The 27,305-nt window shown below is 35.0% G+C and overlaps 2 protein-coding genes and 2 pseudogenes across 2 annotated transcripts; 2 read left to right on the plus strand and 2 right to left on the minus strand.

Annotated features, from left to right (window-relative positions):
- Positions 1-3,659: 3,659 nt before the first annotated feature.
- On the minus strand, positions 3,660-5,096 carry LOC120217986 (annotated as a pseudogene).
- Positions 5,097-5,959: 863 nt separating this feature from the next.
- On the plus strand, positions 5,960-11,103 carry LOC120217917 (hydroxyacylglutathione hydrolase cytoplasmic-like). Its single transcript, XM_039214941.1, is given in 9 exon segments — positions 5,960-6,115; positions 6,200-6,322; positions 6,446-6,579; positions 6,582-6,606; positions 6,784-6,862; positions 7,266-7,379; positions 10,438-10,614; positions 10,797-10,993; positions 11,029-11,103. Coding segments are annotated over 8 exon segments (774 nt in total). The 5' UTR covers positions 5,960-6,068; the 3' UTR covers positions 10,872-10,993; positions 11,029-11,103.
- A 5,942-nt stretch (positions 11,104-17,045) lies between these two features.
- On the minus strand, positions 17,046-20,998 carry LOC120217987 (annotated as a pseudogene).
- A 1,571-nt stretch (positions 20,999-22,569) lies between these two features.
- LOC120217988 (AP2-like ethylene-responsive transcription factor AIL1) lies at positions 22,570-25,258 on the plus strand. The gene is given in 12 exon segments (XM_039215006.1): positions 22,570-22,736; positions 22,878-23,267; positions 23,270-23,459; positions 23,539-23,621; positions 23,749-23,757; positions 23,893-23,981; positions 24,087-24,160; positions 24,252-24,302; positions 24,521-24,597; positions 24,750-24,851; positions 24,854-24,944; positions 24,946-25,258. Coding segments are annotated over 12 exon segments (1,632 nt in total). The 5' UTR covers positions 22,570-22,573.
- Positions 25,259-27,305: the final 2,047 nt, after the last annotated feature.

Consider the following 27,305-nt stretch of genomic DNA (forward strand, 5'->3'; position numbering starts at 1 on the left):
TACAGAACGAGTACTGTCCATAATCATCGACATAGGATCTTCTTGCACAACACCAAGGCTACGTGATGCTAATGTCGAAATCCTTGCATTAATTGCATCGCTGCAGCCATCGAACCTCACGCGTTGGAGGTTCTGTAGCAACAGTTCATATGGCACTATATGCATTCCTTTTAGAAGTGAAATTTAAGTTTAAGTACCTTTGCACAAGCACCGCATCTTAGCTGATGCAACCTCCTTTTGAAAAGTAAAAAATCTGCAGGTAACTGCAACGGTGTGAAGCAATAATACAGCTATAAAAGGTGCACCACCTGCTGTCGGACGGAGATGTCGCCTACTGAATGATGTTTCTCCCAAATACCGCTTCAGCTCATGATCTCTGTACCTCTGATTAGAAAAACCAGACTCTAAATATCTTAGGGGACTAGAGGGGAAAGAGCTATAGGCATAGTAACCGATATGACCAGCTCTACAAAGTTCTCGCTTCTGCATAAAGATGGGCGGATGCGAGTGTTCCGAGCTGTGCTGCCAGTCTTGAGGATGGCAGCATAAACAGGAGCCGTCAATGCTATATCTGGTGTTTATTGCACTACCTGAGGAAGGCATATGCACGAATCTACTTTCCCGGCTCCAGCTGCTTTTCGGTCCATGTCTTCCATTATGTCCAAGATAAAAATTTTCACCCTCGGGAGACTCTTGACAGCAATATGTAGCAAAATGGTCTTGCCTCCATGGTACATCAGTGGAAGGCCTTCCATTGAGATGGCATGTTTTGGTAATTTGGTCTTGCAGTTCAGACAGCACTCTAACATTTTCATATTTCTTGCTCAGTGCACTCAATCTTCTTATGTGGATAGAAGGTTGAATCGAAAGGGAACTTGTCTTGCGATTCACGTGAAGGGCCAGCACTTTCGTAGCCATGCAGGTAAGCCTTTTGAGACAAAGGAATATGAAGTGGACGTTCATCTGTGTCAAGTCTTGATGAACTTCTTGGTGGACAGTGACGATGCATAACAGGTTCTAGCTGTTCATCTCGATGCCCCATGCTGTACTTTTGAGCGGCATAGTGCTTCTTATTGGAAAAATCTAATGATAGATTTGTTGCAGGATCTTGCATACCAGAATTACCATTCATCTTACCTTTGCCCGGTAACTTATCCCTTCGGCGGATTGTTTCTTCAGGAACAAGATAGTTAGAAGTCTTACTGCAACTATTCTTAAATGAATATAATTTCTGATCATCCACTCCATCAGAAGTACTAAGACCAGAACTGGGGCTGTCAAAATCTGCATCGTCAAAAGTATCGACAGACCTTAAGCGTTCAAACACATGAAGTTCAGTTTTCGGATGTTGCTCCAAAAGATTATCCGAAACAATTGAATTAGTTCCTCTTGCAGCTTGTGGATTGTGAATGCTTGAGCCTCCATCAGTCTTGTCATTGCCTTGTAACTGCAAGGTATCCTCATTTGCCTCTGCTCCTGCTACATTCTCATTGCAAATGTCTAAATTTGCCTCTCCATTTCCATTTTTCTTCCCTTTATTTGATCCATTTTCATCAAGCTTTTTACAATCACTATCACCGGATGTATTCCAGATTCGATGCTTCTCGTGATGATCATTATCTCCAGCAGCAGCAGCAGATTGTGTGTTGCAAGCTAGATGCGGTATCCGCACCGGTTTTCGGTTTTTAGCTACAAGTAACAAGAAGAAATGGACGTCCAAATCTATGGCTAAATAATGTCTAAGAATACAAGAATCATACATGAAAATTATGAGACTGCTAGGTAACGGCTGAAAATTGTTAAGCAAATTGATAGGATATTCATTTCAACCTTCATGAACATCAAGAAACTAATCAAGAGACCATGTTTGGTTTCACAACAGTATTTTATTTCGTGGTAAAAGAGAATGTTGTTCTTTGGGAAGTTTCAAATTCGAGCAGCATGTCTTTATGGTGTATTTTATCAATTGACTAAGAAAATTCTGACAATATATTACCCGTAATCACCCAAATAATTATTAAAAGGTGCAAGATGGTTACCTAAAAGAATCGTATCACAGCCTCCACATTTATATACAGGGAAATCTGGGACTTCCTGAAGAACCAACCGGCATTTAGGACATCTAACTAGTCGAAGTTCGGAATTGTTCCACCGGCCATATTTGCTCTCAGATGTCTATCTTTGCCTTCTGCAACAGTAAAAAGGGCAGCTTGCAGAACTGAAACAAACAAAATCTCGCGGGGTCTGCAAACAAAAACCTCTGTGAGTGGGGTTTGGACCGGAGTTTCGTGATGTTTAAGGCATTGTTGTTGTTATTATTACAGACAAGACCCTGACTTCAAAGACCAAAGCATAGCTCATCATCATCATATGGTGCTGCTTTTTTTCTTCTTTATTTTTGTGTTGTGTGAATGAAATGGATAAAGGAGGAGTTAAAGTTGGCGCCGATGAAAATTGAAGTTAAAGAGAGGGAGATGTCGTTGTTTTAGGTGAAATTGAAAGATACGGTTACCTGTGGGACTCTTCCCATTGGCTGCCACGTAAAATAAATAACCTCTTTAAGGCAACTATCTCTGCCTCTGACCATACCTAAATGCTGCTAAAAAACACAAAAATGCCATTAACTCTTCATATCATCATTATGGTTTTCTTTTTAAGTTCTTTTTTTATTCAAATATCATCCATTAAACATATATTTTTTAATTTAATATCATTTGATTATTTTTAAATTAATATCTTTTTACTACGTAAAGTAAAGATACGAGCACATGTTAGACTGAAATAAAGGAAAAGAGAACAGTGAGGTAAAAAAAAGACTTACAAGAATTTTGTTTAAAAAATAAATATATGTTTAAAAGATTATAAGTAAATATTTAAAACTTTATATTATTTAGATATGTGAACTTTCAAGTGTTCAAATATATTGTTAAGTGAATAAATAAAGCTAATATATGAATGTCAAAATTAGAAATTTAAATTACAATAACAGGTGTTATCATGGTCATTGTAGGTATTGTCGGACTACACTTTCACCGCCATATAAAACCGTTAGTTCGATAACGGACCGTTCGCTTGATTTGGCTTATGTTTGTTTAATTATGTATCTTTTGATACGCGCTACGCGTGTTTATTCTTTTTGAACAGAATTTTTATTTCTATACATTTTTACCTAATTTTTCTCTTTTCTTTCATTCCAATCCAACTTCAAAAGTTAGGACAGAGTCAAAATGTAAACCAATAGCCTCGTGGTACCTAGACAGAGTAGAAGTGAAGGCATTAGCCAGGTACTGGAAAAGGCTTTATGCATTGAATTTGAGAGAAGAATTAGATGCTTTGAAGAAAATGAACCTCAACACATATTGAGAAAAGGGGTTAGTTAAGTTTTGCAAATATTAAGGTATCTATGAGCGAAACAGAGATTGGGAAAGACCAGCACCAGGGGAAGTGGGTTTAAAGGGGGTTGGTTGAAAAGCTTAGGAGGGATTGTATTGATGATGATTGCAAGCAACTTTGAGGAAAAGGCGATTATTCTTGTCAAAGGCTAAACATTTCAACTTGAGATTTTTAGATGGCACACCAACTCTTACAATCAAAATGAAAACTCACATCAAAAGGGAATTCAATCTTCAAGAACAAAATGGAAACGATAGTAAATGCAATTCCATAAACAAACTTGGTGCCTGCCATAATGTGAATACTGATAACAAAACCAACGAAGTATTCCGAACCTCAATAACATCTCGTCAACTAAGGAATGATACCCAACACAACACAACAAACTCTAGTAAACTTAACAAAGAGTTCCCAAAAGCTTTTGAAAAGCACTCCAATTTTTTTCTAGATAGTCCAAAGTCCTGTTCTCAGACTTCCACCTCAGATAATCAGCACGGTTGTACTTGGTGAATCCCCTGACAAACACAGTTACAGCAAAATGATCTTAAGCCAGATTTGCATAACATGGGTGATGATGTTGCAAATATATCCAAAAAAACATAGAGAAAATATCAGATCTGTTTCCTAATACAAACTTATGTTCTAACAAGGTTGTAAATGTAGTTCAGAGATTGAGATAAATGGCATCTACTATCTTGAATACACTCAAGATTTTCAATTCCAGTCTAAGAAACAGAAATGCATACCACTTCCTGCTAACAATAATCTTTGACGACCAGGAAACTTTGAACTTTGCACGGCGAAGGGCCTCCTGTGCATGGTGGCTGTTGCTGTCCTTGCAACGAACTGAAAGCAGGACCTGACCAATGTCGACTTGCACATGTTCCTTGAGGTTTCCCGAAAGCACCCCTCATTCCAGTCTGAAGTCTATCAGCCCCAGCACATGAAAGCATCTTGTTGATCCGCAAAACATGGAAGGGATGAACCCTCACCCTCAAATGGAAAGCATCCTTCCCAGCAAATTTGGACATGTACTTGTTGCAGGCAATTCGAGCAGCCTCCAATGCCTCACTCGAGACATTCTCTTCTCCCAGCTCACAAGATGGACACAAAAGGGAACTCATCAACACCTTTCTTTTCATCCAACATCAAATTCTTATCTTAGGATCTGGGACACCACGGCAGTATCGATTTTGGATATGGCTTGTTCTTGATTTGGCGATAACACCTTGCGGTCCTACAGGAAAGAAGTTTAGAAAACCAGCACAAGTATGACTCTCAAAATCAACACAACAGAACAATGTTCTCATGGAATGCAAAAGAAGATTCTACAAACCTTAACATTAACTAGGGTTTGTACCCTTGGAAAAAGGGCATTCCCCAGTTTTTTTAAAAGCATTGCAATCAATTAACTGAGTCAGAATGGAATACAGAACCTATTATGGCAGAAATGTGGGATATGTAAATAGAAAGAGAAATTGCTTGATATTTACCATACAATTAAAGGGGCTATGCAAATGTAAAGACTGATTTGTAGGAAATGAAGCATGAAAAACGAAAGGAACACGAACAGCATCCAAAGTTAAAAAATAAACATCAGCAACCATGAGAATAATTAAAATTAGAGCAGAAGAGACTTGGAGAACAACTGTAATGGAAATTGGCAAGCGAGTAAGGAAGGAAAGATACTTACTTCTCCCCATGTCGTCTGGTCTTGAGAATAAGAGAACTGCGAATGAAGCGAGAAAACCCTAGCTGTCTCTATTTATTCATTTCAACTTCAAGAAGCTTCAGGCTTAGCCCATTAACCCAATCAAATAGCCCAAACCCTAAATCTGTTTTATTCTCATGCCCATTCTATCAATATCACAACAATTTCTATCTATTATTTGATTAAATTGATATAATTTAATTAAATATCTAAATCGAATAAATTAATTATATATAATTAATTTAGTCGTAATATTAATTTAAATACTAAAATATAATATATATATATATATATATATAATTAAATTAATTTTTATTTTATTTATTTTGTTTATTTAGTTCAGTGATATAAACGATACATCACTTAAAATACAATGGTATTTGGCATAGTTTACCTTTAATTTAACAATGATTAGTTTTATCTTATATATAAAAATATTAAATGCAAAAATTGTATAAATCAATTGATCTAGTGAGATAAATCACTAAATTCTTAAAGCAATATTAGGGGTTCGAACTTTGGTGTTTACGAATAGAGCAAATTGAGTTGAAAGGGTCACCCTCATATTTACGGTATTCGATCTGGATTAATTGATCAATAGATTAAATACGGATCTAGTGCCTCAAACGATAATAACAATTACTTTATCCATTAAAGTGGATTCATGCTTTGATGTACCTTGAGACTTGAGAGGAAGGGATTGATTTATTTGACTAAACTGATAAAGTTAAGGGACTAAAAAGTTATTTTACCTTTTTTTAAGGAAATTTCGAGATGGATAGATAATGTATGGAAGAGGCTAAAACGAATTAAGCCATTAACAAAATCAATCAATTATCAAATCAATCTACGCCTGAAATTACAGTTTCTATTCATCTTTGCACCAAGTTTTAGCAGTTCCAATTTATTTACTTATTAGTTTTTTCATTCCGTGATCTCCTTGCGCTTAACTTCAAAGGAAAATATGAAAATCTTTGAGATTCCTTGCTTAGAAGACAACTACTCGTATCTGTGAGTTCGTTTTCTATTTTTAATTTTCTGTTCTTGCTTGTTGATTGCTGAACTTTTTGACATCATTTTTTTAATTTAAAAAAGGGTCATAGATGAAAGCACAAAAGAGGCGGCAGTGGTGGATCCTGTGGAGGCGGAGAAGGTGGTTGAAGCGGCAAATCAGCATGGTGTTGTCCTCAAGTTGGTTCTGACCACTCATCACCACTGGTAATCACCATGATTTTCATCTTTACTTTCTTAAACTGCTAATATATATATAGCCTGGAACAAGAAAAATTCAACTTGGAATATCTTTGTTTTCTTTCCTTTGCTCTTCAATCCAATCTGCAGGGATCACGCTGGTGGGAATGATAAGATAAAGCAGTTGGTGCCTGGGATTAAGGTATATGGCGGTTCCCTTGATAACGTTAGGGGTTGCACTCATCAGCTCCAAAACGGTGATACCTTGTCTCTTGGCTCTCATCTCAAATTTTGGCTCTCCACACCCCTTGGTATTATTTACTCTTCTCTTCTCCTCTATTGCAACCCTCTTTGTTTGTTATTATTTTACCTGCGCTTGTTTTTTTTTTTTTTTTGCCACTGCCTATAATGGCTGTTTATCATTTTTTCTATATTCAGTTTTTATAGATTCCCTCTTTGCTCTTCTGACCCTCTCCCCCTTTCATCAGCCACACCAAGGGTCACATTAGTTACTACATCACAGGCAAAGACGGTGAGGACCCTGCTGTTTTTACTGGAGATACCCTTGTAAGTGCGAAGCTGTATCTTTCTTTTTCCTTTATATCATTCATACATACACACAGTCATTCTCACACGCACATATTATTTATATATTTATTTGCAGTTACTCACTTACTTGTTACTTTCTAGTTGATCTGACTGAAGCTCATTCAAGTCCAAAACAAGCCATTCTGTTCCTTATCTGCTGGTTTAAGTTTTTAAGTTGCATAGTTCTTCAATAAATAACATTCCTCTACTAATTGCATATTCCCTTTATTATTATTCTGGAAAGTTGTTTGGGTTTTTGTTCAAGTTCTACTTGTATCAAAAGGCTTTTTGATGGTTACGAGGTGAATCTTTTATCGTATCTCTTGTTTACTTCTGTCATTTTGATAGCTCTGGAAATAAGTTGACATTTCTCATTGTATAGTTCATTGCTGGTTGCGGGAAGTTTTTTGAAGGCACAGCCGAACAGATGTATCAATCACTCTGTGTAACATTGGGTTCACTGCCGAAGCCAACTCGTGTCTACTGTGGCCATGAGGTACAGAGATTTACCCCTTCCCATTTTTTGTCTGTCTCTGTAGCCTATGCCCGGTTGATTGAGATATTCATAATGTTGGCTTAGCTGCAATTTTCCCATTTGAAGTGCCCATGTGTAGGCCGCTTTTTTTCTGTTTGCTCAATATATATTTCAGCTTTGATTCTACAGTTGAAGTACCAAATAATCTTTTTCGTCAACTTATATAATGTGGATGTCTGGTTGTCAGAATCCAGCGTCCACAGAGGTCCAAACTAAGGAAAAGTTTCTGCTGTAATACTTGAGCATAATTTTTTTTTAAAAAAAAGGGAACTGAATTGCTCTGTTATCCCTTTCTATGATGGTTGAACAATATTTATACAAATAGATGACTTTTGTCGATTCATGAAATCTCTAATCTCCCAAAAAATTAGTAGCTAATTTATTCTATCCTAAAATACATTAGGAGTAAATTATTCAACCTGGTATATAGCAGAAATCATGGGATATACATAGAATTTATAACTGCATAGAAAATATATTCTAGATTTTCAAGACTCCCCCTCAAGATGGTGAATAGATATTTCCCATTTCCATCTTGCATTTAATGTCTTCAAAGTTGGAAGTAGACATCTGACAATTGATTATTTGATGCTATATGGATGGCAAATCATGCCACTGTCCAGCTTTTCTTTAATAAAGTGTCTATCTACTTTTATGTGTTTGTGTGATCATATTGCACTGGATTGTGTGCAATGTTGATGGCAGACTTGTCGCTATAGAATTTCATTGGTCTTTCCCACTTGATTTTATTCTCAAGTATTATTTTGAGCCATAGCAATTCACAACTCCTTGAGCCATAGCTCTAAACTCGGCTTTAGTACTTGGTTTTGCAACAACCGACTGCATCGTACTCCATGCCACTAGGTTCCCACCAAGAAATGTACAATATCCTGAAGTTGATCTATGAACCTGCATAATCAGCAATGGTATATGCCTCTATGAGCAATCCTTCTTTTCCCTAGAACAAAGTTCCTCTACTCTATGTCCCTTTAAGATAGGACAAATTATGTTGACAGCTTGCAAGTGTTTCTCTCTTAGATTATGCATAGATTGACTTACTACACTTATGGAAATGCTATGTTCGGCCTTATATCGGGACAAGTGTATCAGTTTCCCAACCAGCTGTTGTTATCTTCCATTATTTACTGTACTATCATCCTTTTTCACTCAATCTCAAGTAGGGATGGGCATGGGTCGGTTGGGTCCGATTTTCGGTCAACCTGACCCGACTCGAAAATTATACATCCTTCACCCGAACCCGACCCGAAATAATATATTTATTAAAAAATATTATTTTTATTCAATAAAAATATAGATTTAATTGGGAAAAAAATATATAGAGGGGCATTTATTGAAATTATCCCTAAATATAAAGGTAAAATTATATAATTTTACTGGGTCAGGTATTTTCACCCTAAACCCGACCCGAACCTGAATTTTTTATAAAAAATCCATCCCGATCAGGTTGGATCGGTTCGGAAACCATCGGATCCGGGTCCCATGCCCATCCCTAATCTAAAGTTAGGCTCAATAGGTGCCTGCTACCTTGCATCCGAGATTGTCTATTTCTTTAAGGAAGTCTAAGACATACTTTTCTTGGGAAATAAATATGCCTTTACTTGAGTATGCCACCTCAATTCCTGAAAACTAATTAACGTCTCTAGCATTTAAAAAACTTCGCTAAACATTTTTAAAGTGTGTCTTTCAATTTGATCATTCCTGGTGATGATGATGTCATGTACATATACTAGTAGAGCTGTTGCTCTTCCTTTTGAATGTTCTATGAATAAAGTATGATCTCCTTGACTTGGTTTGTATTGCTTTGCTAGCATAAGTTTTGTAAATCTTTTAAACCAAGCCCTTGGCAATTATTTTAATCCATTAGCGCTTTCTTAACCTGCACACTTTCTTTTCAAAAACATTCCATTTAAATCTGGTGGAGGTGCCATGTGGACATCTACTAAGTTCCAATGTAATAACACATTCTTTACATCAATTGTTGCAAACACCAACCAAAGTTAGCAGCTAAAGACAAAAGAACGTGCACAAAATCATTTTTTTCTATGGGTGCAAAGGTTTCTTGGTAATCTACCTCATATGTGTATGTATATCCTTTTGATACCAACCGAGATTTCAAAGTAAAACCCAATTACACCCCACTGTTTTTTCCTTTGGAAGTTTATAATTTACCAGGTCTTATTTCTTCTCTATGGCTTTCATCTCCTTTTTCATAGCTTGTAACCGGTTCTTATTTCTAAGTCTCTCTTGTAATGTTTGTGGGATTGAAATGGAGTTGATGGTAGTAAGAAAGGTTTTATGCTTGTGAAGAGTCTATGGAAAGATGCAAAATTTGAAGATTGGATGCTTAGTGCATTCTCTTGTTCTTTTTTGAACAACAATTGGCAAGTCTAATTCATTAAATTCAACAAGGAGAAGAACAAGTTTGAACACAAAAATGAGCTGAATTTCCAGTACCTAGTTGAGTTTCATATTCTGGACTTGCACAGGTTCAGAAATATGAACTTTCTTCCTTGAGTAGACCTTGAGTGATGTATAGGATTTAGACCAGTTTTTCTCTCAACTCCCAGATCAGTTTTATATTTACTAGCATGTTCACCTTAAAATTCAAATTCAGGTTTGAAATACTTTAAGTTTGGTATACGACTTCGAAAATCAAGGAGAAATTCCTTATCTACCCAAGAACTCTCCCCCCCTGGAAATGAGGATTGTGACCTTGAGTAAGGCTAAAAAATGTGACATCCATGGAAGTAATTTATTGAAGGTGGATGATAACTTGCATCATTTCTTTTGTATGATAAAACACTTCTGGTGACAATTTGCAAGAGACATTAAAATCAAGGTAAAAACATAAATTACAGCAATAGGACACAGTGAAGAATGTTTAGACCTATGTTTCTCTGGTACACGTGAAGAACCCTTGGTTGCAATTAATTTTGCTTTTGCTGCATGTCTACTCATTTCCGAAGATTGATAAAATTTTGGACCTTTGTTTTTCTAGTACACAGTGAAGAACCTGCAATTTGCATCTACGGTCGAGCCAAAAAATGCAAGGATACAGCAGAAGTTAACATGGGCTAATGGTCAGCGACAAGCAGGTTTACCTACCATCCCTTCAACCATTAAGGAAGAAATGGAGACGAATCCATTTATGCGAGTTGACCTACCCGAACTTCAGGTTACTCCTTACCATACATTCACCTTTAGAACTATTGAGATTAGGGCTCAGCTTTGAACTAGTCTCAAGATGTTATGCTTACTCTTCTTTATTTGTTGTTTTTGGACCGTTTTGCACTGGTCTGTCATCTGTCTTTTCACATTATACAAGACATCTAATGTGGAAATTAATCTGATTTGCAGGGGAGCATAGGTTGCCAGTCTCCTGTTGAAGCACTCCGGGAGATAAGGCGGATGAAGGACAATTGGAAAGGCTGATTATGGGGTTGCCTCAACACTACCAACTACAAAGGAGAAATGGTAGGACTCATCATTTTCCTCTTCTTTTGTTTGTTAAGAATAAGAAAAGATGTTGGTGTGCTGCTGAAAGGGGCTTGTTAGTTCTCGTCTGTTTTATTGGAATGGAAAATTGGAGGATGAGTTTGGAACCAACTTGGTTGTTTTGTTTTGTGGACTTGGTAATTGGCTAATTGCTTCTGTTTCTCGTGGACGAATGCTGCATGGTAGAGTTAAATGTCGTTAGTGCGATGTGGTTAGTATGATGTGGTATGTTAGTAAAAGAGTTAAATTTTAATTTTACACATTACTTTTATATAAAATATTAATTTGACTTTTATATTTTAAATAAAATGTCAATTTAATCCATGAATCCTATCAAAGTCCTCCGTTGTTGCTAACCACCGTCTCTAGTCATAATTGGCTGTCATGATCATTGGACCATTAAATTTTTGACTCACTATTTTTTAGCACTATGAATGTAAATTGAATATCCATTTTATGAGAAAATACTTTATAAATTTATAAGTTAAGCAAAGGAACGTCGGTTCCCTTCAAAATTTATTGAATTAATTGCATCATATGTCCTTAAAGTATGATTTTCATTTTAAAATGGTCCTTAGTATTTTAAATATTTCAATTTTATCCCTAAACTAATTCTAAATTAATACTTAAACTTTTGAACATTTTAATTTCGTTTCTAAATTATGACCTTCATTCTAAATTAGTCTCCAAACTTTTTGAACATTCCAATTTCCTCCCAAACTACATGTATATACTAATTACATCCCTTGTTAATAAAATCGTTAGGTCAAGTTATATTATTATATGTTTGAAAAAGAAATAAAAATTTAGGTTAAACTATGGTTGAAATTAATTATATATTTGGATGAAATTGAAAGATTCAAAAGTTTAGGGACTAATTTAGAAAGAGGGTCATAGCTTAGGGATGAAATTAAAATGTTTAAAGGTTTAAAACTAATTTAGAATGCGAGTTATTGTTTAGGAATTTAATTAAAATATTCAAAAATTTAAGGATCAATTTAAAATGAAGATTATAAGTTATGGATATATGATGCAATTAATTATAAACTTTTTTTTCTCAACCAAGTGTTGTGTTTGGTTTTGATGTGCAACAAGCTTTGTTTCACAGATTGCATGGTTCGGACAGGGATATAGTCTCATAAAGACACAAGTAGTAATGGAAAAATAGTAAATGGGTTCTGTAGCTTTTATTATAATGGCGATAACAATTATCATAATTAATTGAAGTGTGACATATTTGGTCCACATATATATATTACTCTGCTGGTGGAGACACCATAGGAAAAGAGGCCGAAAGGGAGATTACAAAAGAAAAATAAATAAAAATATCTTGTGCCGCAGCATAAAGCCATAAAGTGGAAGCAACGTTAGAGTTTGTTTAATTTACTGAACGCAAAATTCTCTTTTTGAAATAAAAATATTGGAATGTAATATTACTTGATATATTATTATAAATATTATATTACATTATTTAGTAAAAATATAAGATATGAAGAATATATATTATATTAAATTGTCTTTAAGATATATTTTCCTTTTAACAACTTATATTTTTAATATTAAAGTAAAATACATAAAAGTTTATTGAATATATATTTTTTATAAAAATTTTACACATAATATATATATATATATATATTATCTTTTCAAAAAAACATAAACATACGTACAATGATATAAATACGTGTTTATTTTTAGGTATCAAGAAATTGAGAGATGTACATATCTACATTGGTATAAGTATGCGCTTATTTCTTCATTTTTTCTTAGTTTTTTCATGCTATATATGAATTGTACAATATATTTTTAATATTAAAGTAAAATACATAAAAGTTTATTGAATATATTTTTTTATAAAATTTTTACACATAATATATATATATATATATATTATCTTTTCAAAAAAACATAAACATACGTACAATGATATAAATATGTGTTTATTTCTAGGTATCAGGATATTGAGAGATATTCATATCTACATTGGTACAAGTATGCGCTTATTTCTTCATTTTTTTTCCTAGTTTTTTCATGCTATATATGAATTGTACAATAAAATATCATAAAATTAATTAAAAATATAAAAAATATATAATATAAAAATCTTTTTTATGGAAATAATCTTAAAAAATAAATATAATAAAACACATCAAAAATAAAAATTAAATTGGACGCATACATAAAAATACTCAAAATAAAATAAAAATTCGATGGATTTTTTTACTTTCAATTTTATATGCATTATATTATCTTATAATAAATATTAAAAAAAATAAAGCCACATTAAAAAATAAATTTATATTAGTTGATTATGCACTAAAGAAATATTGAAATAGATCTATTATTTTAGGAGAATTCTTGTTCCAAAAGAGGGAATTGTTTTGATTAGGATAATTCTTTTTATTTCATTTTCCCCACCTTACAAAGACTAAATTAACCCTCCACAACATTCAAATTCTCAATTTAAGCACATTAAGCAGATGGGGATGTGTTTTACATGATGGTGTAGGTGTACATAATACAAATTCCCAGCCAGCATCTTTTCCGTGCACTATTCTGTTCGTGATGAGTAACTTCAAAGCATCATTGTTAAGCAGACAGCTCTGCTTCAACAGGATGAGAAGCAAAGGGGGGGAAATTGCAGATTCTAACCAATGCTGCCTATGATCTATGGTGTACAGAAACCAATATCAACATTCTTACAGAAAAAAGGTACTCGTATGGTTAGCCATAAAATGTCTGCGGCTTAGCAATGTCGATTTTCTACAGCCACTTGCGAATAGGGCTGCCAAAAGGGCAGGAGGACCACTACCTGTTGTTTGAAGCATCTTCTTCACTAGGAGGTGTCTATCCAATATCATCAATTCCAGCAGCTTTCTACAACTCTGCAGAAAGTTTAGAGACGTGCGTTAGAGGGAATGCAAATAAAAATTTAAGCCGTCGTGTCAGTTACACGAGCGTATTAACGAGGCAAATATTATTGGTTGAATGTGTACGAAAAATTCACGGACCTGATACATGTTTGATAGATACAGCAAGGCAATTACATATGAATATAAAAAATCATAAGTACCTCCAATATCAGTGGATTTTGCATCACTGTACTAAGAACACGAGAGACCGACTTGTTGATGGTCCCATCTGCATAGAAAGTCCAGTACCTCCAATATCCCAGGATTTTGCATCACTGTACTAAGTACACGAGAGACCGACTTGCTGATGGTCCCATCTGCATTAACCCAAGGCAATATAGGTACCAATCGCTGACCTGTAAAAGGCTTATAAATCATACCCCCATCATCCCCTTTTGATAAACCAACTTTATCGTACATGCAGCTTTCATTTGCTTTGCTAGTAGGAATTTCATTGGAAGGTAAGCATGCTCTTCAGGAAGATTAAGAACAGTAACTTTGTGCACATGACCAACAGTTACACTCCCCAATAACGTAGCAGAATCAAGGCTCTGCTTTTCTTGCTGAAGGACCAACCATCCTTTTCTTGGGATGTTAGCGACAAAGGTTGTTTAAGATCTTGATGGAAACAAGAAATAGTAGCTAGAGAATACTTGGAGTGGTATAAAGCATCAACAACACGAACAGAGTCATAAGCATTGACCTGTGCGAAATTTATCACAACATCAATACACAAGAATTTGGTATGAAAAGTTAAGAAACCATCTAGTGCTTTGAAGAGAGTATAAACTACCAAGCAGTGCTCTTGTCTCCCTCATTCCTAAAACATACCAAAATACAACAAAAACAAACAAAAATTGATTGGTCGTAGGTTCAGATTCTACTTCAGGAGATCTGGTTCATTCCAAATTAAAAAAATTCAGAATGTCAGAATCAAAGGGTTAGCTAGGACCATTGAGATCAGATAACCCATTTCATGTCTTTGTTTCTATTGCATTCTATCCAAATTAAAGAATTCAAAATGTCAGAATGAATGGGTTTGCTAGGATCATTAAGATCGGGTAACTAATTCCCTGTGTCTTCATTTCTAGTGCATTCTATCTTATTGCATCACGTTTTCTGTGATCTTCGACAATCACCATCAATAGCTCAGTGTAGGTGGTCCAAGGGCTATTTAAAACCAGCCAATTAGCAATTCTCAAGATGTACCGATACTAGCATATGTCTTAAAGATGCAATCAACGATGCCCCATTGCCGGATTTGTTTTAACATTTTCTACTGTCAATGCTGGAACATGACCACTAATAATTAATGACACATTCCACAATAACCCCTTCCTTGCACTATTGGCAGAAAGCGACACGACGAATACATGTTTGAGAAAAATATCACATACTAATAGACAATTCATATTCCAATGGCCAATTGTAACAACCTTTATAGCTCTTCCAAATGCTTTGGAGTGTATGAATGATAATTTCAGGTGTCTTTTCTCCTGCAAGAAGAATATCTCAAAACATTCAATGAACTGGAAGTTACATGCATATATCCTTTTCCATAAATATGAAGATGAGCCACAAGTACAAATATGACACCAAAAAAATACCTGGCATTTTGAAAAGACTATAATCATCTTCTATTCTCAAACCTTAGTCACCAGCCTTCTGAATTTCAGTGCAAACAGCCTTAATGATCTCAGGATCAAAGTGACCATCTTGTCCTTCATCAGAAGGATTTGACAACAGATGCTCAGTGTAACTAGCCATAGCTTCCCAAGGGGACTCACTAGACTTCGATGCTACGGTGACATTATTACTGAACTCAAGCATGTCCCTCATACGGTCCAAATTAGTTGAACTTTCGTCATTCCAAATCTCAGAGTTTAATGTCTCTTCATCCTTGAACAATTCTAAAGCAGTGGTTGTTGGAAATTCTATGCGAGACACGGATACCAGGAAAACCCTTTTCTCGTCGTGAAATAAATTCACCTTCTGCAACGAATTTTAATTTCTTAGCCTTGTCTGCATCACATAATTCATTTTCACTCAGCTCTACGTTTTAAGATTCTCAAGTCTTCAGCTTCTCCAACACCTTCATCTGGTAAGCATGGAGAAAGAGAAAGTTCACCAGAAAAAACCAGAGAAAACAAATGGACAATATCACCGCATTACAAATCGGCAGTTAGGTCTTTTTGTCTTTAGCGAATCCAAGCAGAAAAATTAGCTGCTCTCTTGCCTGTATTGCAAGGAAATAGAGACTTGGAATTACTGTGCAAGAAATGCTGAGAAAGTACAAAAGGTTGACCGCAAGTACCACCAATCTGCCAAAAGTTGAAGCAAATTAAGAATCAGGAAAATACAAAAAAGGGGTGGAACTTGAATTGATAGCAGTATATAAGAGAGAAGATAAGAAATAATGTAGTTCAATGAGCTCGCACAGTGATACCAAGTAAAGAGAATGTAAGGTATAGTATATGAGGCAGATTGGCAATGTGAAAAGAAGACAAATCATTTTACGTAAAGCCATATTGAAAAAGTTGAACTACAATACCAGAGTTGCCACCAAAGGAAGACCAGAAAACAGCATGCTAATATTACACTGTTCTACTTTATTAATAAGATAAAAAGTACAATCCACCCAGCAATGCTCACCAAATTTATGAAGGGATGTTATAAAGTTAAAGAGAGAATCAGTGCCAAAAGCTAACTATGAAGAGATACTTTCGTGAACATCAGATATTATTGAAATGAAAACTAGCTCTAGAGAAATTGGTGATTGATCTGATGCTGACAAAACCAATCACCAAGGCTCCAAGGATATCTTCCCGAATATCATAAGATTTTGACTGAAATGAAAAGAAACTTCAGAAAAATTGGTGATTGGAGATTTTTATTGAATCCTAATGCATCTTATTTCATAAGATTAAGAAATACTGCTTATTACTTGAGTACAAAAAAAGGACGCCTCTACGTAAATTGCATATATTGCAATAACCAAAAAATATAGAAATGCAAATTGATATTTACCATAATTTTTCGATCTCTAAGATAGCTAAAAGCTGCAAACAGATAGTGCACTGAATAACGACGCAAAGTTTCTGAGAGCAAATTTGGAAATTGTGGTGCTGTAGATATGATAAAAAATACAAGCTTAAATAGTTCAACAGCATTATAAACAGCTAATGATTCGTGTACTTGTCTGTCAACACCATTTCCTACATTCGAAAGCTTAATTAACTTCTGATGAAAACGATGGTGTTCTGAACTTCGAACAGAGCCTTTGCGACTACCAGCACCAAGCATTTCTATATCTTCATCTTGAGTACTTGCCAGAAGCATTTCAGGTTCTCGTCGATCCTGCTAGGTAACAATAAAGAAGACAATAATTTCGGAGTACTTATAAGCAAGATGAATATAATATACCAAATATTGGGGGGAACAGCCCACTGATGAAAAAAAAAAAAATCTTCCAACTGCAATTTGATGAATTTATGTATCTTTAGGAGCACTAAGGGAATGAAAATATATGTGGGACTTAAGATAAGAAGTTAAATAAACTTCTGAATTCATTTTTACACTCGACCACTCAGCAGATACAGATCCAACCCTGGTAGAGGCCTCCAATTTTGTAATCTGTTTAAAACGGATAACATCCTCCAAAGCACTTCTTATCTCTCTGTCATCAAAATCATCCCATTTTTCTTCCTCAATGACTGTATTTTCCCCCATGTTCGATTCCATTGGAAAATTGACTTGATGAAAATTGAAGAAGTCTGCAATCACTATTGTCGGATGACCTATTTTGCTTTTTCTCAACATGCATCATATACCGCTCACGAAGCATATTGCATAGTTTCATTAATGTTTTCCTAAAGTTTGCACTTCTATTTAGGGATGCCATTCTTCTTGCACAAGAATGAGGAGATGCTGGTAGGCCAGCAAGTGAAGTCCAATCTACACGGTGAAATTTGCCCCCATGGAAGCACGGTATCTTGCATATTGGGTTACCAATTCCCTGCACATAACAATTAATGCGAAACATGAGCCACAATATACTGTGAACATCTTCCTCTTCTGACAGTCACACTATATCTATCAATCAAATAAACCAGACAAACAACCACCAATGCATAAATAAAAAAATTCTCCCAATCATGTGGTCCTGGAATAGAAGAATATGATAGAATATATTACTACAAAAGTGCTCCTAAGTCCACTTCCTATTCAGTTTGTTTCTCATTTGCACACAGCCCAAAGAATTTATTACTACATTCTACCTGTCTGCTTTATCTGTCCATGAGATTCTTTTTCTACGTGTTGGCTTCATTTTTTAAGAGGAATTCTGGCTAATTAAGGAATAACACCCATCTTCTTCAAGTGACCCTGGTTTATTCACAGCTTTAACAAAATCAGCTTCCTGATATGCTTGGAAGACATCAGATCCCACTTAAGAAGCTAAAGAATAGTCTTCTTTTAATCTATCAAAGCCATCAGGTAGTGCAGCAACCTCCTTTTCATCCAATTGTATGGTTCTTGCATCATCATCTTTTATACTTTCTATTGATTTAACTGTTGAGTGTCTCTTTCTTTCCGATCAGATGACCGTTTTCTACTTTCTCGTTGATACTGCTCCTCGTTGCTATTTGGAACACCCTGAAATCTATTAAGACGCTTTGCTGCTTATCATAATATACACGAAGCACCTGTAAATAGAGAATAAGTTAGTGTAAAGCAAGCAAATGATTAAAACTGATTGCACATTAATGGTTACGCAAGATGGAAGGGAACATTGGGGGGGGGGGGGGGTTTGTATTACATGAAGTTAAGAAAATTTAATTTACCTGTTGTATGGTCAGATTAAGATCCTTTTCAATCTTTTCACAATCTCTATATGAAAGCTTTTCATATAAGTTATCCTTCAGAATTCTCTTTAGGAGTTCAGCTCACTGATCAGCTGCCATAACTCGATTTGAGGCCCATGATCGGTTAAGGAAAACCTGAAATAACCACTCTCTGAGTCTGCTTTTACATTTCTCGTAGCATAGCAGGCTATTACAATGGATATATGCAAGCAACACCAAATGTATAACTTACAAAAACACAAAAAGTTGTCAAACCTAATGTTTATAGCCTATACGAGAATTTAATTACGCTTATAAATAGGTAATTCTTAATTATCCACAAGAAGTACTGCACACACTAATACCTGAAGAGACAGCTGAACGTAGCATCACACTGACTCTCATTGTAAATTTTTAAAATGAGTTGAAGTCTAATCAAATTCGGCAAGGACAGTATCTCCTAATTTTACAATCTATTCTTCCAAAAAAAAATCTAAATAACCATTTTTATTTTTTCAAATATTAACATATGTGCCATGAATTTTTAGTCTACACGTTATTGTCTAGTGCATACCTCGTGAACAGCAGATCCAGGGAATGCATGTAAAGCAGCTCCTGGATCAGTAGCTGCATAGCAATATTCCAAGGTTTTCCAATAGTCATCAACAGATTCTCTACTAGACAAGATGAAATTATAGGAAGAAGATCAAGAGTATTAGAAGTTGATGTGGCAGCCCATGATAGTGGTTCCTCTATGTAAGGTTTGAGCTCCATAGCATGGGTCAAATTGGCAGGTGGTACCTTTAATCTGTTATCTGAACATTCATCAGGTACCAGCCGAATCAACTACATCATCAAATAATGTCAGTCAAAGAAACAGTAATATACGATACAGCAGCATAGAGAGAAATTAATAAAAAAAAAGAATCTATAATGAACTAACTATTCTAATTTAAAATATATTACCAATTTAAACATATGCTCCCCTAGAAACTTTCTTTAATTTGTTATATGAATATATCAGGAGCTGCATGCTCCAACTGTATTTCACATTCCACCAATATATCATTGGAACATATTCTATCTCCCATATTTTCCAGCAATTAAAACAAAATACGCTGCAAATTATCAAGTGAATTAAATTCATGTAAGACTGCTCAGAATTGAATGTCAGCATAATCCATTATATTTGAACAGCTTCAAATTTGAACTCTGCTAATGGCTATCAAACTTTGATATCATTATATTCCTAATAACCTATTTTCATACTAACAACTACCATTGAAGAAGACATGAAAAATGGGAATTCTTCAAACAGATATTTCAACCAATATAACATTAAACTACTTACAATAATAACTACAAAAAAGGCATTCTTCCGAGTAGCTACCACTTATTTTACATTCAAGGCAAGAAATTATTTGAGCCTTGATTATCTATAAACCAAATGTTAAAAATTTACATTCTAGGATCAATAACTTAGAGCAGCCATCATTGTCTTACAACAAGCCACTAATATGTCGATCACATAATGGGGTAGAATACAACCCAGATTATTCATAGTTAAAAAACAACTAAATGATTTCAAAAGAGAATGCCAGGTGAACACATCATTAATGACACAAAAGTTCCCAGAGGAATGAAATACTCCTACATGATTAACCTACAGCAAATTTTGCTAAGTAATTGTACCTTCAAGTGTCATAGGATGTCAATGAGCAAAGAAAGTCTTCCAGATGCCTGAGTATCCATTAGAAGCTTATACTATTCAATGTGGAGATCGGAAAGACAACCGCCTTTCTTCTTGATCATATCATCAAACTTTAGAGTAGTTCCCACAACTTGTAAGAAAAGTTAAAGTGGAATAGCTTTGATGGCTGCTTCCAGTGAAAATAAAATGCATGAACCATGAAGATTTTTTTATCATGAAGGCGATTCTCAAGTGATAAATCATAATCCCAACCATGAAAACTACTCAAGAAACCTCATAAAAACTGATGTAGTAATTTTGAGCGTACCAATTTTGCCAGCACAAAACCATTGGCACGCATGGTTTCTGATTTAGCAGCTTTAGCATCTGAATCAACACGGCCATGAGTTCGCTGGACATCATCCAATACAGAATAGAATCATTGTTCTTCAACTTCGATGTTACATGGCCACGGATTTGCATTTCAAATGATCTCAATCTGTCATGAATTTCACTCAGCATTTCAAGATGTAAAGTTTCAACAGATGGGTGCAGAACCACCTGAGTAATACGGCTTCGTCCACAATTCGTTACAACAGGCACATAAATGTGCATGCACATCGGTCTTCTATTTTGGTCTTGTTGTCATTTTTACGTGGACCAATTGCTGACAAGCTACAACATCTTTTTACCAGAGATTTAGCGCTTTTCATGTTTGACGTAGATCAGTTCGCCTCATATCCTGACGATCCAAAAAAAATCACATTTAGTTTTCAGTGTTGAAAATTTCAGAATCCATTGATCATGTTTGTAGCAAATCATAGCTCCTAACACTCGGCTCTTCGGCTATATCCTGATTTCTTTTTAGGGTAAACTAATTATTTAGTCATCTATCTATTACTTAATTTTTGTATTGATAATGTAATTTTTTTAATGTTTAATATAAAATAAGTGCTCAAATTATATCGATTTTTTCATTTGGGCATCTAAACTATTTTTTTGATTAATTCAAATGTCTAAAATTATAAATATTACTATTTTAAGTGTTTCGACCGTAATGACAATTAAAAAATCTCGTTACATGATATATGTTGTATTATGATAATTTTAAAAATTTTATTTAAGAAAAATTTAAAAATAAATTATTATATTTTAAAAAAATTCCTCATCCCGCCCCCCTCCCTCTCCCTCTCCCTCTCCCTCTCATTTTCACCGTTTCTCTTGTCCCCTTTCCTTAATATTAGCATTTGGTGACAGCGAATGATTTCAAAGGCTAGTGATGGTGGTTGTATCGTCGGGTGACTGTGTCATCGGTGAAGATTTGGTTGTTGACATGGATATAAGGATTTGAATAAGGTTTTCAGAGTTTAGAGATTTTTTAAGATTTTTAAAAAGTTTAGATTTTTTAAAAGAAATTATATTTTTAAGTGTTTTATTCTAAATAAAAATATTCTAAATTACCATAATATGATATGTATCACTTAATAAAAAAAATTAACGTCGTTACGATTGGGGCACTTAAAATGATAACATTTATAACGTTTGACATTTAGATTGACCGAAAAATAATTTAGACACCTAAATAAAAAAACGATACAGTTTGAGCTTTTATTTTTATATTAAACTTTTTTATCAAATATATCTTATGTTACTTTTGATTCTATTTTAATTATCCGTCGTTAAAAAATGATAATATTAATATATTATTATAAGGTAATGTGATATCAATATTGAAATATAATAAAAATATCACAGTTAAATTTTATTGATCAATAATCTAAATAACATAATATTATGTATAATTTTAAAAAATAATAGTTTAATAATCCAATTAAATAATTAAATAATAGATGAGTGATGAAATATGGATAGTTTACCCTTTTCTTTTTATTTTGTCACCATAATGATATATTTGTGTGATGGTCACCTCTGCAAAAACTGAGAAGGAAATGAAAGAGAGGCACTAAACCCAATGCAACCATTAGCGAAACAGATGCAGATAACAGAGCTGAGAATCAGAATATAAGACGAGATAGAGCTTTGTTTATGAGAAATAAAATTTCTTCTTTGTTTTTCGAATTTCGAGTCCCAAAGCCACAGCGAAAGAGAAAACAACAACATATACTCTCGCAAGTCACAGAGAGACAAAAGATAAACACACCTTTGAATCCATAAAAGAAAATTATCATCACCATCATGAGTAATTGGCTGGGGTTTTCTCTTTCTCCAGACCTTAGAATCGATGAAAGCTTTGGCAGAGATGACCATGGAGGTTTCCCTTCTGCTATGCCTTTGCGTTCTGATGGTTCTCTCTGTGTTGTTGATCCTTTTCGTCGTTCTTCTGGTGCCGCCATTGAAGGTTCTTTTTTCCTTCTTTCTTTCGCTCTAGTATGTATGTTGCTCTAACTTTGCACCATGCATGATTCTTTTAGTATCGAAAGCTTCTGAAAAACAATAATAGGTTCACTTTTTTACTTGTTTTCCAACGCTGGATTTGCAGATTGGAGATATGAAAATGGTGTTGCAGGTGCAAGTGCAAGTGAGCAGGGTCCCAAACTTGAAGATTTCTTGGGTTGTTGTTACTCAAACTCTCCATCTCAGGAGAACGAAGACCAAAGCCAAAACACTGTTCTTGGTTCTACGAGAATCAATGTTAATGCAACACCAAATTACAGCAGTAATTTGATCCGAGCTTACCATGATGATTACAACGAAAACCCTCAAACCCTAATGGCTAGTGGTCACCACAGCCTGCAACAGTGTGACCCAAACCTTAACCACAACAAAAAAAACGGCATGTACCATGTCCCGTTTGATAGTGCAACTTCAGTTTCAGGATTCAAGTCGTGGTTGAGACAAACTCCATTTTCTGGTGGGAAAGTTTCAATTGATGAACAAATATTCAGACACTCTCCCTTACTATGAGCCCAAGCTCTCGAAATGGGCTGCCTGCAATTGCACCGTTGGATGTCGTTGATAACCGGAAACGACATGTCGGAAAAACCCTCACTAGAGAATCAATTCCTCGTAAATCTATTGATACTTTTGGTCAAAGAACTTCTCAATATAGAGGTGTTACAAGGTAACTTTTACCTGTCCATTTTCATTGTTACCGAGAATTTACTTCCTTTGTAAAATCCATGTTTTTGAAAACTCAACAGGCATAGATGGACCGGAAGATATGAAGCTCATTTGTGGGATAATAGCTCTAGAAAAGAGGGACAAACAAGGAAAGGGAGGCAAGGTGAGTGCTGCTGCAACAATCAGTATTGATTTCTGATTTATTTATTTATTCGATTTCCTGGAAAGAAAGATTTGATTAATGCTTAAGTTTCATTCACTTTCCGGTTTTCATCCTTCGAATTCTGCAGTTTATCTCGGTAAGTGAACTCTTATATTCTTTTGCATGTCTCTTCTGCACTTTTTAAGTGTTTAACCATAAGAACAGAGATCTTTGTCTTTGGTTCTGTTCTTTGAATCCATAATTCTTTGTCTAAAATGTGTATGATGATCAGGTGGTTATGACAAGGAAGAAAAAGCAGCAAGGGCTTATGACTTAGCTGCTCTCAAGTATTGGGGTCCAACAACTCATATAAATTTCCCTGTAAGTTCCTTCTTTGTAGGGTTTCAACACTTTATTTCATGATTTCATGAGTAACTGCCAAACCAGAATCATATAAGAAAGTAATCTTTAATACTTTGATTTTAGTTGGGTACTTACGAAAAGGAGCTGGAAGAGATGAAGAACATGACCCGTCAAGAATTTGTTGCTCATTTGAGAAGGTACCCCTAGTCCTAGTGCATTTAAAATTTTAAATAAAAAAGGACAGACAAAGGAAGCTGTAACATTGAATAACATCTTGCTTTTTGACAGGAAAAGCAGTGGTTTTTCAAGGGGAGCTTCAGTGTACAGAGGTGTAACAAGGTAAAAGCAGAAAATGATCTCATTGATAAAGTTTTGCCACAATTTTTACAGCCTTTTTTCATTTATATAATACACAATAATAGGCAAACATTACTATTTACATGCAGATAAAATCCCAAATTCTGAAATGTGTGTTCTTGCATGGTACATTATTTAAAAGGGGATCCAACTTTATATCTATTACTCTTTCCTCTTTCATGTCAAGCACTTTTATGTAGGCACCATCAGCATGGAAGGTGGCAAGCTAGAATTGGAAGGGTTGCCGGAAACAAGGACTTGTACCTCGGAACATTTAGTAAGCTTAACCTCTTTTTCTGCTCTGTCTCGATTAATTGACATTGATCATCAGCATGCTTCGATGATGATTTAATCTAGTTAAGCTATCAATTTGCAACGTCGTAATTGTGATTCATATGCAGCAATAATCATCTGTGTTGCACATTGTAGGCACACAAGAAGAAGCGGCCGAAGCTTATGATATTGCTGCGATCAAGTTTAGGGGAACAAGTGCTGTGACCAATTTCGACATAAGCCGGTATGACGTGAAGAGATTTGCTCAAGCTCTACTCTTATCGGGGGCGACCTTGCAAAACGCTCACCGAAAGACTGTACCCCCATTGCTCCTGAGGATTATAATTCATGCTTCTTTGTCATGTCCGCAACCTCTCCTGCGTACACCAAGCAGAGAAGCATCCGGTGAATTGGCTGATATGGTTTGGAGCGCGAATTCAGAATTGCAGCATCTTCAAAGTACTAACGCAAACAATGATGCATCCTTGGCAACTTCAAGTAGCCGTAATTCCCCCAACGCTCGGAGCCCAAAAGGCCCCACTGGATTAGCTAGTGATCAGTTCGGACTTGGTGAGGGCTACATCTCAGTACAGGGTTCAAAGTATGAAGATGGCAATATAGGTTTAGTTCATAAGACCCCAATGTTTGCACTTTGGAACGAGTGAGACACAGTTAATTGCACAAGAATTTGGGGTACTTATAGACAAGTGGTTTAGTTAAATGGTCTTTAGTATTTTAGTTTCCGCATGAAATTAACTGTTTTCTACCATTATAAAAATGTCCAATGTAGAGAGGAGGCTTATGGTTTGTTATTTTTCTGTGGGACTCTATTTATCTATTGGTTTATATCACATATAAGTTCCTCAGGAATATCATTTTTTTCATTTAAATACCTATTGTATTCTTTTTATTCAAAATAAGTAACTAAAATATATTGTTTTTTCGTATGTCTTATTTATTTGACTTGTACCAAATGGCAGATGTCCTTGATACATTGAAGTCAAAGTTGGGTTTAAAGACCCTAGCAAGGCATCTGATAAAGATGAAAGCGATGGAACATTGAGGTTGAAAGGCAAGGTCATGTAATTGCAGAGCTAGAGACACTACCTGAAGATGTACCAAATGTTAATCGGTTTAATTGTTCTAATTTTAATTAAATAGTGGCCTTGTTGGCATGTAAAAGACGAAATTAAACTACCAAGTACCAATTCCATTCACAAACAAAAAGGTAAATTTGTAGGAATATTACCACTTGCCTAATTATTTAAGAAAATGGAACCTAAAATATTTATTTATAAAAAAAATTATTGCTCCCTTTTGGCCACCTGAAACCTCCCTTAAGAGCATCATTTTCACTGGCATAATCCTTGACCACTCCCATCAACTGATGAGCCAACGCCTCCCTGGTCCGATTCCTTCCACGAGACGGTGTCGCGGGGAGAGAGTAACTTTGTCGGAGTCAGACGACAGTTGAACTGACCTCTGTTATCTCGAGAAGTAGATCATTTTTCTTCAACTGCTTTACGGCTACCAATATTAATAGATGAAGCCTCTATAGCACTCTGCAGAGGACGTACCATTTCAAATTCCTCGAAACCAAAACAAAACCCTTTCTGGGCTTCTGGCTTTGAACTTGAATACCACCACTCTTACTAGGTCCAAACTTCTTAAATTCATTCCCCGGCATGCTTGGTGTAGCTGTAGCATTCAAAGGTAGACCTTTGATGTAGATAGAGAGACCTTCTTGATTGTTGCTGGAAATTTGTGAATGAGATGCTGTTGCAGGAGCAGCCATTGCTGCAGTTGCTCATGAGATTTTGCTGAAGACTTCACAGGGGAATTTGTAGGGATTGATACATGGATTGCATTCTCGTTCTTAACCCTCAGAATAGATGCATATGATTTCTTTGGCGCTTCTTCTATTTTGGAGCTAGAATCAGCGACCATCTGTGAATCGTCAATAACCTCATCAACAATCTCGGTCACTGGCGCTTTCTCTTCTTCGTTAGAACCATCACAAATCGATGAACCAAATCTGGAGATTGATGTAAGATAAGGTAGTTTTGATGGATAAATGCTTTCCTAACAACATCGGGAGCAAGAGATGTAATTCCGGCAGCGACTTGCCGTGTAAAAGGCCCGATTTAAATGTTTTATTTTTAATCATTAAAATATTATTTATTTTATTTTTTTAACAGATTTTCAGATTACAAAAAATTGAAATTAAGTTGTGACATGCCTTACTAAGATTCGTTACTGAATTTTTTCTAACATAATTAACGGATTGGGACATTTGAAGTACCAATTTAATATTTAGAGTGGTTAAAATGTTTTTGAATAATATTTTAGATAATAACCCGATATAAATTATATAGTTTAGGAGGTAATGGTTTATGTAAGCCAAATAATCAAGGAAATTATATTAGTTCTGTAAATTTGTCCAAACAAAATAATTCTACATTATATAAACTATTAGTTTTGATTTGTTTTAATGTTTAAACTTTTAATTTTTTAAAATTATGTCTAATATTTAATTTTTTTTATTTCATTTTAGTACCTACTATTGAAAATATAACACGCATATTATTTAAACTACCAGTTTTAGTCCGTTTTATTAGCTAAACTTTCAAAAAAAAAATCTAAACTTAATGTTAAGTTTTTAATGGGTATTAAAATAAAACAAAAACTAAACGATATATATGATTTTAAAAA

Source organism: Hibiscus syriacus, unplaced genomic scaffold (assembly GCF_006381635.1).
Source record: "Hibiscus syriacus cultivar Baekdansim isolate YM2019G1 unplaced genomic scaffold, ASM638163v2 tig00110194_pilon, whole genome shotgun sequence".
Taxonomy (NCBI): Eukaryota; Viridiplantae; Streptophyta; class Magnoliopsida; order Malvales; family Malvaceae; genus Hibiscus; species Hibiscus syriacus.